The 13,305-nt window shown below is 42.9% G+C and overlaps 1 protein-coding gene across 2 annotated transcripts in view; it reads left to right on the forward strand.

The window, feature by feature from the left end:
• The window catches only part of LOC109310496 (dipeptidase 2-like), a 49,280-nt gene that overhangs the window by 19,929 nt on the left and 16,046 nt on the right, over window positions 1-13,305 (forward strand). For both annotated transcript variants that reach the window (XM_019535691.1, XM_019535692.1), the window contains exons 2-9: window positions 1,849-2,134; window positions 4,891-5,017; window positions 5,611-5,740; window positions 5,925-6,066; window positions 7,422-7,491; window positions 8,563-8,739; window positions 9,142-9,229; window positions 9,950-10,025. In XM_019535691.1, the coding sequence (XP_019391236.1) occupies window positions 1,869-2,134; window positions 4,891-5,017; window positions 5,611-5,740; window positions 5,925-6,066; window positions 7,422-7,491; window positions 8,563-8,739; window positions 9,142-9,229; window positions 9,950-10,025 (1,076 nt within the window). In that variant the 5' untranslated portion in view covers window positions 1,849-1,868. The remainder of the gene's footprint in view (window positions 1-1,848; window positions 2,135-4,890; window positions 5,018-5,610; window positions 5,741-5,924; window positions 6,067-7,421; window positions 7,492-8,562; window positions 8,740-9,141; window positions 9,230-9,949; window positions 10,026-13,305) is intronic.

The following is a 13,305-nucleotide window of genomic DNA, read 5'->3' on the forward strand; positions in this document are numbered from 1 at the left end:
AGCAGTGGGAGTGGGGGGCTCTGAGCCACGGTGGCAGGACCTGGGTGGTGTGCAGGGACCACGTGCCACACCTGCTGGGTCCTGCCAGCCCTGGGGCTGCTCCTGCCATCCAGCCAGGCTGGTCAGGCAGCAGGAGCAGCCCCAGGGCCAGCAGGACCCATCTGGGCATGGTGCGCAGTCTCCACGCACCACATCGGGACCTGCTGCTATGGACTCAGCCTGGCTGGGTGGCAGAGGAGCCCTGAGGGTGGCAGGACCTGGCTGGGCAGTGTTCAAGGGGGGTCTAGGGAGCTGGAAGGGGGAGGGGCCAGGTAGGTCAGGGATTGAGGGGTCCAGGGGGCCGGCAGGGTCCCCCACATGGTCCCCTCTCCCCTCCTTCAGCCCCCCCATCCCTTACTCACCAGCACTGGAGCCCTGGTGCTGAACATGTGGCCTGGCTGGCCACACACTTCAGCATCAGGGCAAGGGGCCAATCATGGAGATGTTCTTGCAGCCAGAGCATCTCCCTGGAGGAACCAACCTCTGGTTGCCTCAGGGCATGGTCCAGGACCGTGCCCTGACCCAGTTTTTTTTTTTTTTTTTTGCTTCAGTTTTTTTAGACCCCTGGATATCCACAGGTCTAATTTTCTGCCTGTGCCACAAACTTGCAGCGCAGGGAACATTTTTTCATTCCCGCACATGCATCTTGCCATGCCTCAAAGGGGTTTGAGGCAGGGCAAGAGGCACATGCGCACTCATCTGGATGCACTCATGGGTGATTTGAAGAATTCTGTTATTCTGTAAGGTCCAGACAGAATTCTGGTTTGACTGAGACTGGCTAGGGGACAGTAGTGCCCTCAGGAAAAAGATCTGGTTGGAGCCCCAAGAACACCCAAAAGAATAGTTGGGGACAAGGCTTGGGGTTAGGTTAGCCTAAGGTTTGTCACAATCATGTGTCTTATTTTTGTGATTCCTTTTTAAAGCCCATTTTCTTGAGTCATGAGATTACATGGAAACATCTTTCTTAAATTATATACTGGCAAATATTTCCATAAAAAAATTAAAAAATAATGGTCCAGACATATGGACATATAAGGACATATGGTCCAGATCATAAGGACTAATGGTTCAGACACAAGGACTCAAAAATCACAATCTTGAAAGACCATGAAATATAAAATTAAATGTTAGCTATGTATGTCCCTTCCAGTCTGTGTATCCACAAACATGAAAGCTTTAAAAAAAAAAAAAAAAGGAAGAGAGGTTTGGGGGTTTTTTTTTTTTCTGGTTTTTTTTTTTCCCATATTTCTGGATATGCAGACCAGAAGGGACATAAATAGCCAACATCAACATTTAATTTTGTAATTTGTGGCCTTTAAGGATTGTGATGTTTGAGTGCTTATATCTGGCAGTTACTGAGAGTAGTATGGTAACATTCCATAACTATGTCATTGGAACATTAGTTAATTTTTTTTATTTATGGACATATCTACCATTATATAATTTGCTAAGAGATGGGATTGTTGGGACAGGTGACCAGGATTTGCTCTTCTGGGTTTTATTTGTAGCATAGCCACAGACTGAAATTATGGGGAAAAAAATAATTTCCTCACTGAGCCGATCTCTTCATCTCTTTGAAGATTTAATATGTGCTTCCAAAGGGTTCTGGATGTCTAGGAAATGCTTCATAATCCACACTAAGAAGATGTAAAAAAAAAAGCTTGAGGTGGAAGCAAGTGGATGGGCTACTTTCTCAGTAGTGGGGTGAGGAAGAAAGCAATATAGACATGCCCTTATATTATTTAATCCCTTACTTACATTATGCACCTCTGGTCTCTTATTCTGTTCATTCTTTTTGTTTTCCTTCAGAATTCGTTTGTGCCTTCCCCATGAGACAGGCCTCCACTGTACCAAAACTATTAAGTCTAGAACCTCTACTGACTAGAGAGGTTCCTCATACCCACTGTACATCGGAGCAGCTCTTTTCTCCAATGGACATCTTCAAGATCAAGATCAATATCGTCTTCAAGATCAAGCTTGCAAACCTGTTCTTGTGGCTTTTGGTGCTTCTCCCTGATGTTTTGGCTTCTGCCACTGATAAAATGGCAGAAGGAAGGGCTGTAGAGCTAATGAAGCAAGCCCATTTAATCGATGGGTACGTAATGTGTCTTATTTTCAAATAGGCCCAAGCAACTTAAGATTGTTAGCAATCCTAAATCAGTGACCTAAATGCAAGGTATCCTTAAATATTGAATATACCATATTTACACAAATATAAGATAATTCACCCAATAATTAGATTCTATATGCAGAAAACTTATACATTTGTTATATTTTTTTCAGGTATAGAATTTAATTAATTAGAGCGGGGTTTGGGTGAACAGTTTGGGGCCCCATCTGGTGATGTTTGCCAGACATTTAAGGCTGGTGAAGAAACAGGAATAATTGAAAATGGGAAAGAAAGGCACAGTTCAGCTGTGTAATTGAAGAGGAAATAAAAATGTATGCAATTTAGTGGATCACCATGACTTCAAAAAGAGTTAGAAGTAAGGGGGAGTATGGTTAATGGAAACTATCATTTATCTTATTCAAATAAGTTGTGTTAATCTATCTTTGTGGTGGGTTCCTATTAACATCTAGTTTTTTGGGGCTAAGATTAAATGTAGCACAATTGTGTCCTGCATGTCACTATTTGTAATTGTATGTGTGCCTAGAAGCCAACTCCTTACTTGAATGTATCACTGTTGTGTGGGGTTTACTGTATATCCTTTTCTGAATAAGCTACGTGTTTTTTCCCTTCTCCCCCCTGCCACTGCTTTTCCCCCTTCTGACCCTCTGAAACCCAGGCTTAGCTGGCTGCATGTTCCATATGTAACTTTAGTTGTGTTGACACCCCCTACCCCCACCCTCTACTAGGTAGCCCTTTGCTTGGGTCCTCTGTATTTCCTTATGCCTTGAACTTTGCCATCTTGGACTTTAACATTTTTGGCACCAAGCGGAGGATGTTAGAGCTGACTCCGCCCCCCCCAGTGCTGGCTTGGTATTTCAATACCTCCAGGCCTGGTGCCAGTTCCCTGCAGAAGGAGCATCCACACATCTTTTAAGGACCACACACATGTATACTAGGGCTGCGTGAAGCTTTGGTCCCTGATTCGATTCAGCCCTACTCAGTGGCTGAATCTCCAAATCCAAAATGAATCAAAGGACCCTTTAATCTTTCTGAATTGAATTGGAACCCTCCAAATTGATTTGGACATAGACACGGCTTTAAATATTTTTTTCTCTATACCTCTAGGTAGCAGGCAGCTCATGAATGCTGGGATGCTGGGGTGCATAGAGTGTCCCACGGGAGTGTGGGGGGGCTCCCCAGCGCATTGGGTAGCAGACCCAGAAGTGGACCAGGAGCACTTCTAGTCCACTTCTGGGTCTGCCAGAGGGTGGGCTCGAGGGACCCCCAGCATCCCCCCTTGCTCAGTGACTGGTGCCTCCTGGGTCTGCAGGGGGCACCTGGGGTCCCCTGATAACCAATTGCTGAGCTGGGGGGGATGGAGGGAGCTGCCAGCATACTCCCCGGTGGACCTGGAAGTGGACTGGAAGTACTTCTGGTCCACTTCTGGGTTTGCTTCCAAGCACTTGGGGGGGACCCCCACACTTCTGTGGGACGCTCCATTCACCCCAGCATTGCAGTGTTCACAAGCCATGGTGGTACCTTGAAGTATGTGGGAAAAACATTTAAAGCTGTGTCTATGGCTGAACCACTCATTCTCTGAATCAACATCACATTTTCAGATTCGGATTTGGCCGAATCGAATCGGGGACAATGATCGAAATCAACGAATCGAATCACTGTCCCTGATTCAGGCCGAATCTGAATCTGAATCAAATAGGGCCCGCTTCAAACACCCCTTATGCATAGACGCACTAAAAGATTCACATCAGCATATTTACCCAATATGGTAAAATTTTTCACATTTTTGTAAAGATCTCATTACACTGTTTATGTGCTGTAATAAGAAATGAGGAGCCACATCTGCTAGGACCTGAGCAGCAAAATGGCTTCTGATTTCAGGACTGGGCCTTCAAAACAGAGTTCTGTAAATTGTTTCATGTTGTCAGTTGTCATTGAGTGCCCAGGTGACAGTAAAATGTGTTTTTTAAAGGCCAGAGGTATCAGCAGTACCTGCTGCATTTTTATATCAATCTCAAAGGGTATTACTTCATATTTAAAGGGTATAATATATACACACTAATTTAGATTAACTTGATCAAGCTACATTAATTCAAGTATTCTCACATTTATTTATTTACCTTTCCATCACACAATCCCACCATCTTTTTCAGCTATGTTTTTAGCTTATATTTGCCAATGATTATAAGGCAGGCAACCTGACCTGAAAGGAAGCCCACATAGCTATAAAGAACAATGTTTGTGTTCAGTCTGACCTGACTCTAGAATATAAAGAAAATCAGTCAAGTGAGCCTCTAAAGTAGAAGTTGCCTTCAATAGGCATGGCTGCTAATCTTAGATCCCACATCCCATCAGAAACAGTAGGAATGGAGCCAAAAGAATGAAGTGGAGAGAGGGACAGAACAGAAACTTAAGCACCAAGAATAGAAAGGGCAGAAACCTTCAGGGCAGCAGAAAAAAGATTCCCAGGAAAGACATCAGTTTCAGAAACTGAGTCTCTTTCCAAGCAAACACCATTGAAAGGATGTTGGCAGTTAACACAAGAAGATTCACAGATACACAAAAGTTTGGGGCTGGAAGGGACCTTGTGAGATCATTGGGTCCAGCCCCATCCCTGCTCTGGGCAGGAAAGAGTAAAAGTAGATGAAGAAATAAATAAACATTTGAGATGGGAAAGGACCATTTTATTTGTATCTTCAATTGCTATTTATTCTACTTTTTAGGCACAACGACCTTGCACTGAAGCTGAGGATACAGTACCAAAACAAAATCAGTAGAATCAACTTAATGAACCTTACCACCACACACACAAACATTCAGAAGCTTCAGTCTGGATATGTTGGAGCTCAGGTATGTGCTATCAATGCACATAGCTGATAGAAACCTCTTTAAATATGTTTGCCTTATATTTGTATTTGTATACTTGTTCTGTGGGTGGATTTGAGCAAAATTCATATCCGCACCCAGATTTTCACTAAGTCAGATGTTGAATGTGCCAGATGCTAAAGGAAATCTGGAATTTGGGTTCAGCCCATTATAGAGAAAAACAAAACCCCTATGGCTACAAATGTTTTTCCTACAATATTTGTGTTTATCAGACTTTCACATTTCTTTGTTTCAGAATCAGCTACTCTTGACAAAAGCAAAAAATCATTTTTTAATGTCAGCTGAATTAAACTTATTTAATTCTTCTTTCCTGAAAGCTCTGCAGGAATGGCTGAGAGTGATGACAGCTTGTAATTATTCTTGAAGATTGTGCTCTTGATTCAGAATAGGAAGTGTTTTTTAGAAATCTTGTGATGCAATCTCCACTAGATAGTGCACAAGGGAAACATGATTATCATGTTTCTGATCTTTTTGCTCAACTGTAGTTCACAAACACAGAAGTTTTTATGGTTTGGCAACAAAGGTTATCTGGTTTAATCTCTGTTCATGTCTTTCAGTTTTGGTCAGCATATGTTCTTTGTAGTGCTCAGAACAAGGATGCTGTGCGGCTTACTTTAGAACAGATTGATGTTATCAAGAGGATGTGTAGTGAATACGAAGAACTTGAATTTGTTACAACCTCCCAAGGTGATACTAGTTTTGTGATTAAAAAATGTTTCATTAAAGAGGTTGCATGAGGCAGTTCATGAGTAGAAACACATAACAAATTGATAGTCATGGTAGTTTAATGGTAGTCTGCTGCTCAGTGATATACCACTAACTCCTTGTCCGTCACTAACTTACCCGGAAATGTCTCCCTTTTAAATTCCAGGTATTGTGGACAGTAAAAAGATAGCATGCTTGATTGGAATAGAGGGTGGTCATTCCATTGACAGCAGTCTGGCAATGCTGAGGGTGTATTATGACCTTGGCGTTCGGTATATGAGTTTAACACACACCTGCAATACTCCATGGTAATTGATGTGCATCTATTTCTGTAACTTTAGTTTTGTGATTTTTTATGGCAGGGGAATTGAAGAGGGGTGACTTGGGGATAGGTCAGCTTGTTATGTGGTGGGTTGAAGATGAAGAATCTATCTGTCCTTCCACATACTGCAACTTCTTTTAGGATCAGTCCACAAATTGAGCAGTGTCAAGGATATTGTTACAATCTACCAAATGTTGCAACAGCCATATTTTAGGGAAACTATTTCTAGAAGCGTGAAGAGTCTACGCTGATTATGTTCCGAGTCTCGTGAGTGTTATCATGAGTCCCACAGAAATTCAGTTATAGCACATGGTCTCCCACCAGAAGGGAACTTTTGAGCTTGATGGTCAAATGGCTTGTGCAACAGATTGAGGACTACTCTATTGATATATGTACCTGTGACATAGATGGAATACACTGAAAAACTAAGCCAATGTCTTTACCAGAGGCCACTGAAAAGGCTTTGACCAATAACATCATGTGCTGGATGAAAACTAAAGATTTAAAAAACTAAAGGCTGAAAATCATATTTTTAATTCCCAAACCAGTCTCATGTACAGGTGAGAACAGTTAAATAGAGAGAGAAACTCTGGTAAATATGACTCTTTCTATTTATCCACCTCAGTTTTATCACATTGGCCTCTGATCTTCTGTTTGGCTGATGATGCCAAACTCAGCTTTCTGTAGGGCCTCCTCAGGCAGCCATCCCTGTATCTTCCTACTTTGATATAGTCTTTGTGGGTGCATCTACATGTGTCCCTATGGTGTCTTTGTTACTGCACTGTCATTTAGTACTTCCTTTTGGTAGGATAACGCAGTAACAGCCTGTACTGCGCCGTGTGCACAGTGCATGGTGATGGTTATTTTTAACTGCTACATTGCCATAGCAACGCACTATAATGAGGAATTGTTTTGCTATGGCAACATAGCTGTGGCCTCATGGTTTTTGGATGCTACATTACCATAGCGCATTGCTACAGCAGTGTTGCATCACTTGTAGATGCGCCCTGTATCTTGTTATATTGTGTATGAGCAGCACTTCCTGGCCTAGTCCTGAAGGCAACCCCTCTCGTTCAAATGAATTCTACAGACCCACTTCTACCAGGACATAAGAAATAAGTCAATCAAAGTATCTTTACTATGCAATTTAAAAAAATAACCCCTGTCCATGTTGTTCTGCAACTGCCTCAGCACTGTTCACCAGCCTTGATCAGATTGGCATCTTTAACTTGACAATATGACTTCAGAGTGGTGTGTTTTCCCATATTAGTGTGAGATCTTTTCTGAATCTAACCTGCAAGAACAACAAGATTTTATCTACCTTTTTCTTTTTTTCCGAAGGTCAGAAACTTCATCAAAGCAGATCTATAGCTTTTATCCCCATATTGATGGTCTGACCAAATTTGGCAAAGTAAGAATCTCTCTTGAATGGCAATCTAAACAAACTTTTACATCACTAACAGCTGTACAAATTCTGATTCTGTTTTTTTGAAAACCAGCTTGTCTTAAAAGGTGTAATAACTAGATCTTGGCCTTCTTACAGTCTGTACCATTTTTCCAGAAGGAGTTGAGGTCAGAGGAATTGATCCATCAGGATATGTGAGAAGGCATGCTGAAATTTTGGAAACTGTGCTTGTAGTATTGAAAAAAATTTAAGGAGCAAATAGTTTCAGATTCTGTCAACACGAAGGAAAAATAATTTGGCAAATGAGTACAGGTCTGTTTTAGAATAGGCTGCACAACAAGCAGGAAATTGTGATATTTTGTATTAACAGTAGCATACAGTGAAGTATACAGTGTTGTTGAGCTCTATTTATTATGTAGGGGAAGGTGTGGTTCCCCTTTGCCAATACTTGCAGAGGTTGTCTCAACTAAATCAAGTAGTCATAGTTTTATAGAAATATAGGCCAGAAGGGACCATTAGATTATCTAGCATGGCCTTTTTGATGTTATGGGCCGTAACATTTAACCAAATACCACATATGAAGTGCCAAAACTTTAACTGGGCCAAATATATCAGAAGGTGAAGGGGAAAGACGCTATAAACCTACCAGAACTGAGGGCAGAATTCCTTTCTACTCTCTACTGAGGACTGACTAAAGTCCTGAGGCATAGGATTAAATTATAATTAAGGCAGAGGTGTGAGCACTAGAAGCATGTTGAGGGCATGGAAGTCCTGATGGATGTGATGGGGTTATCCATGTAAATAAAAGTGTGGGAGACCAGGTTCTACATAACTTACTTCTTGGTAATATGTAGATAAGTCCTTTAAGACTTGGTAACTGTAGTTAATGTCATAGGGGAGAATGCTAGTTTTTATCCACTGGAAGCCATGTTGTTCATGAAAACCAGGCAAATAGAGAGCCACACCACTATAGCAATTTTATGATTGGCTGGCATCCACAAAATCTAAGCATACACACTAGATAATGTCACCTTTATATATGTATTACTAATATTGCTGTCTCTAAATCTGTGTTAGGAGGTAGTGAAGGAGATGAACCGCCTGGGGATGATGGTAGATTTATCCCATACCTCAGACTCTACAGCAAGAGCAGCTCTCAACATTTCTAAAGCACCAGTCATTTTCAGTCATTCTTCTGCCTTCTCTGTTTGTAATCACTCAAGAAACGTTCCTGATGATATTCTTCGAAGTCTGGTGAGTGATTTGAAAAAAATGTATAATTTCTGATTGGCCTGAATCCACATCTGAATTTAGTTCAGTGTTACTTGTAAACAAATCCCTAACCAACAATTTACCGATCTGGCTATTGCTTTGAATTAAGTTTCATGTAGCATCTCAATGACTGAAATGGTTTGGGGTATATTGAGAAGAAACATTGTTAATGAGAGAAGGCTGAATTGGTCTGACTTGTAACCATGGAGTTTTGTTCACTTCCATCAGGTGCTTAGATCTGAGGTCAGGTATAAAGAGGCCACCCTTGTGTGAAACTATGGGTAGAGGTGTATTCATCCACTGCTGGTTGGAGTGTGACCAGGACATGGGGGCAGAATTTCTGAATAGCCATTCACAGTATATCCCCCTCTCTCTTTCTTTCAGGAAAAAAACAATGGAATTGTGATGGTGACCTTCCAGGCTCAAGCACTGGCTTGTGGCACTAACACTGTGAATGTTTCTACTGTAGCAGGTTTGAAGTCGAAATATTGGTCTCTTATAGGCTCAGATCAGGTGTAGTTTTTAGTGATGATTTTCCCTATAAATTTCTGAAGAATATAGGCCATACTTCATGTGTGAATCTGCTGATGGATTTTATATCCATCTTATATAAATTATACCTACTCACATATTTACCTGTTACTTGTAAATCTTGTCCTAGAACATTACTTATTGAGCAATAAGAAGAAATGCAGGGCATTAATAAATCACCAGAGGTAATGATAACCTGAAGTGAAGCCAAGAGCCATTCATTAAGCCTCAGAATGGTTGTTAATTGTCTGGAAATGCCCTGAACCTGCACAGTTAATAAGAGAGTGGAAAACCCTATGGATATCTGGAATATAATGTATAATGCAATTTCCATTGCTATACAAAGTATTTCTCAAGAATTCATGTCCTTCACATTAGTTAGCCATATTCCTCAAATTACATTACTTCTGTTATTATTCATGAGATTGCTAGCTAGTGCACTGAATATAAATATTAAATTAGCTATAAAGGGTTTGTCACTTGCATCATGGAATTTAAACTAGTATTATAATTGTGTCTTTAGACTTCATATTTATTTGAAATGTATGCAGTGATTAATATAACATTATGGGGCACCTCAACCAAACATTGATCTGTCTGAAATAGGTTGTTTCTCCTTGCTATGTGTTTAGACTTTCTCTTCTTTGATATTTTATTCTAGATCATTTTGACCACATAAAGAAAATTGCAGGTTCAAAATCAATAGGAATTGGCGGTGACTACGATGGAGCAGAGAGGTTAGTAAAACTATATATTAATTCAGCATAAAGGGCATTTATACACATGCTATGGGAGTGTGAGGGGCTGGGGTGCTTTAATTACAGTGGCTACAAGAGCCACTGTAATTGAAGCACCCGGAGCATCCAGTGTATCAGTGTCCCAGTGCTAAAAAATGGTGGCAGGGGTGCTTTAACTAAAGCTTGTTGAATGAGCTTCAGTTAAAGCACCCCTGCTGCCATTTTTCAGTGAAGGAATGCTGATTCACATGACACTGGAGTGTGCTGGAGCACAGTAATTACCACACTCCAGCAGAGCTGATTAATCTAGTCTGCGCCGATGTGCTGTAGTTACAGCATGTTGAAGCAGCCTCACTACTCATGTATAGGCGCTCATAGTTTTCTCCTTAGACTGTGAGGTTTTTCTTTTAATTTTTTTTTTGAAAGAGGCAGCCAAGAACAACTGTATTTTATAGAAGCTACAAAAAAATTGCTACATTTTATCAGACAGGAACGTTTAGTTTCATAGTTAGTAGGGTCGGAAGGGACCTGAGCAGATCATTGTGATCATTTCCTTCTCATCGGGGTGCTTATCTATTGGGTGAGGAGTGAAAATCAGCTAGCCAAGACTTTGCTGACCTCTCCACCTATGACACCTTCCCTATAGTCAGGGATTTCTGTGTACAAAGGTAGGGGAAGGAGAATGCTGGCAGAAAAGCTCAAAATGGGAAGTCTTGTGTATTTAGTGTTTCACATTTCAAAACGGCGGCTGTGGCGCTTTAACTAAAGCTTGTTGGACAAGATTCAATTTAAGCATCCCTACTGCTATTTTAAAACATAGGGGTACTGAATACATAAAATGTTGCAGGATGCTGGAGCCTTCTGAATAGACTACTTCAGCAGACTTGATTAATAAATGTGTAAAAATTGCCACTGGGAGTAATCGGTGGTCTCTGTTACATAGGATCTATGAGTCTGGAGGTCAATCCTCTGTATACTTTGAGGTTAGGAGCATGGAATCAGATTTCTATTTCTTGATTTCCTGTTTGTTCTTCTTAATGACACTGAAAGATCCAGTGCGTAATCAGATGTGTAACAAATCTAGCCTACTTGTGAGTTATTCGCTTAACTTTAAAACTTTCCTGCTTTCATAGGTTCATAGTTCCATAGTTGTTAGGGACTGGAAGGGAAGTTACAGATCATTGGGTCCAGCTCCCCCTGCACTTGGGCAGGAAAGACTGCTGGGATCAGATGACCCCAGCAAGGTGGGTATCAAGATGTTTTTTGAAGAACACCAGGGTGAAAGATTATACTACCTCTGAGGTGGAGCCTGTTCCAAACCCTCAGGACTCCACTTGCAAATAAGTTTTTCCTTATGTTTAGCTGAAGCAATCTTCAGTCAGTTTGTGCCCATTATTTCTTGTCCTCCCCAGGGGGCCTTCTTGAATAGACAGTCACTCAAGCCCTGATGTATGCCCCTAATATACTTATATGCTGCCACCAAGTCCCCTCTGAGTCTTCTCTTCTCCAGGCTTAACAGTGCCAAGTCTTTCAGCCTCTTCTCATATGACCTGGTTTCTAGGCCTTTAATCTTGTATGTGGCCACCCTCTGGACTCTCTCAAGCTTCTCCACATCCTTCCTGAAGTGCGGTGCCCAGAACTGAATGCAGTACTCCAGCTGTGGTCTCACAAAGGCTGAGTAGAGTGGGAGGATGACATTCTTAGACTTGCTTGAGATGTCTCAGTAGATGCATGCCAGTGTTTCATTAGCTCTGCCAGCTATGGCATTGCACTGGTGGCTCCTGTTCATTTTGTTGTCAGCTGTGACACCCAGGTCTCATTCAGTTGTGGTGCTGGCAAGCATATCGCTGCCAAGCCTGTAAGTGTGTTGTGGATTATTTCTCTTCAGATGGAGTACTTTACATGTCTTCATATTAAACAACATCAGGTTGAGGTCTGCCCTCTTCACAAGCCTGTCCATGTCGGCCTGTATTGCCAGCCTGTCTTTGAGCATGATCAGGCTCCCCCATAGTTTGATGTTGTCAGTTTCCTTTTAATACCCAAATTCAAATCATTGATGAACATGTTGAAGAGAACTGCTCCGGGTACTGAACCCTGAGGGATGACACTCGTCACCTTCCACCATGATGACTCAGTTCTATCAATCAAGACCCTTTGGGTCCTACCATGGAGCCAGTTACCTAGCCACCAGACAGTAAAGTAGTTTAGGCTTTATTTTCCCAATTTAACCATGAGGACATCAAAAAGGCCTTTGACCTGGTCTTCCATGAAGTCCAAGAATATGATATCAACCTCATTTCCCCTATCCAGGTGGCAAGTTATCTGATTGTAGAAGGATATGAGGCTGGTCTGGCATGACCTGCCCGTAACAAAGTCATGTTGGCTATCCTTCAGAATACTGCCTTCAGTTAGCCTGTCTGTGATGGATTCTTTGATAATTTTCTCCAGGATTTTACCAGGTGTCACGGAGTCACGGAAATGCCCCGTGACTGTGAGGGCGATTGGCAGAGCTGCCAATCACCCAGGCAGCTCAGGTGCCGGTTACCAGGGCGACCAGGCGGGTCACATGGACAGAAGGGGGCAGGGCCAGGCCTTTATAAACAGCTTAGGCCAGAGCCTGACTCACAGTTCCCTTCTGGCTGCCGCAGGAGAAGGAGCTCTGTGGCTGAGCTGAGTGGCCTGAGGTGGTGGTCGCAGCCTTACCACACTAACCGGCTGCGATGATGCAAGGAACAAGATCACCCTGACTAGAGGTAGGACGGAGAGCCTTGGCGGGGCTTGGAGTTATGGTTAGGTGTATGGAGCCTCTGTGTTTATGTTGCAGCCAGATGGCTTGAGGTTATGTTACAGTTTGCACCGGAGGACCGGGTGAGGCTGTAGGGGAGCGAGGAGGCCTCACGGGAGCTCCCCAACAGCTTGGGGGTTCCCAGTGCCCAGTAGGGGCCCAGTGCCGGGGGGCACTATTGTCGGCGCCAGGGAGGCACCGTATTGTGCCAGGGAGGTGCGGTGTGCAAGGTTGCAGACCCCGGCCCATAAGGGGACAGGCACGGCGGCGAGCGCCTGTGCCCTAGCGCGAGGCGCGCGGTGTCAGCCCTAGAGAGGGTGAGGCCCCAGAGCGGGGCAGAGACAGGGCGCGAGGTGCGGGGTGTCAGCCCTAGAGAGGGCAAGGCCCCAGAGCGGGGCAGAGACAAGGCACGAGGTGCGGGGTGTCAGCCCTAGAGAGGGCAAGGCCCCAGAGCGGGGCAGAGACAGGGCGTAGAGAGCGTGGTAGAGGCCCCAG

The sequence above is a fragment of the Crocodylus porosus genome, unplaced genomic scaffold (assembly GCF_001723895.1).
Source record: "Crocodylus porosus isolate Cpor-Errol unplaced genomic scaffold, CroPor_comp1, whole genome shotgun sequence".
Classification (NCBI taxonomy): Eukaryota; Metazoa; Chordata; order Crocodylia; family Crocodylidae; genus Crocodylus; species Crocodylus porosus.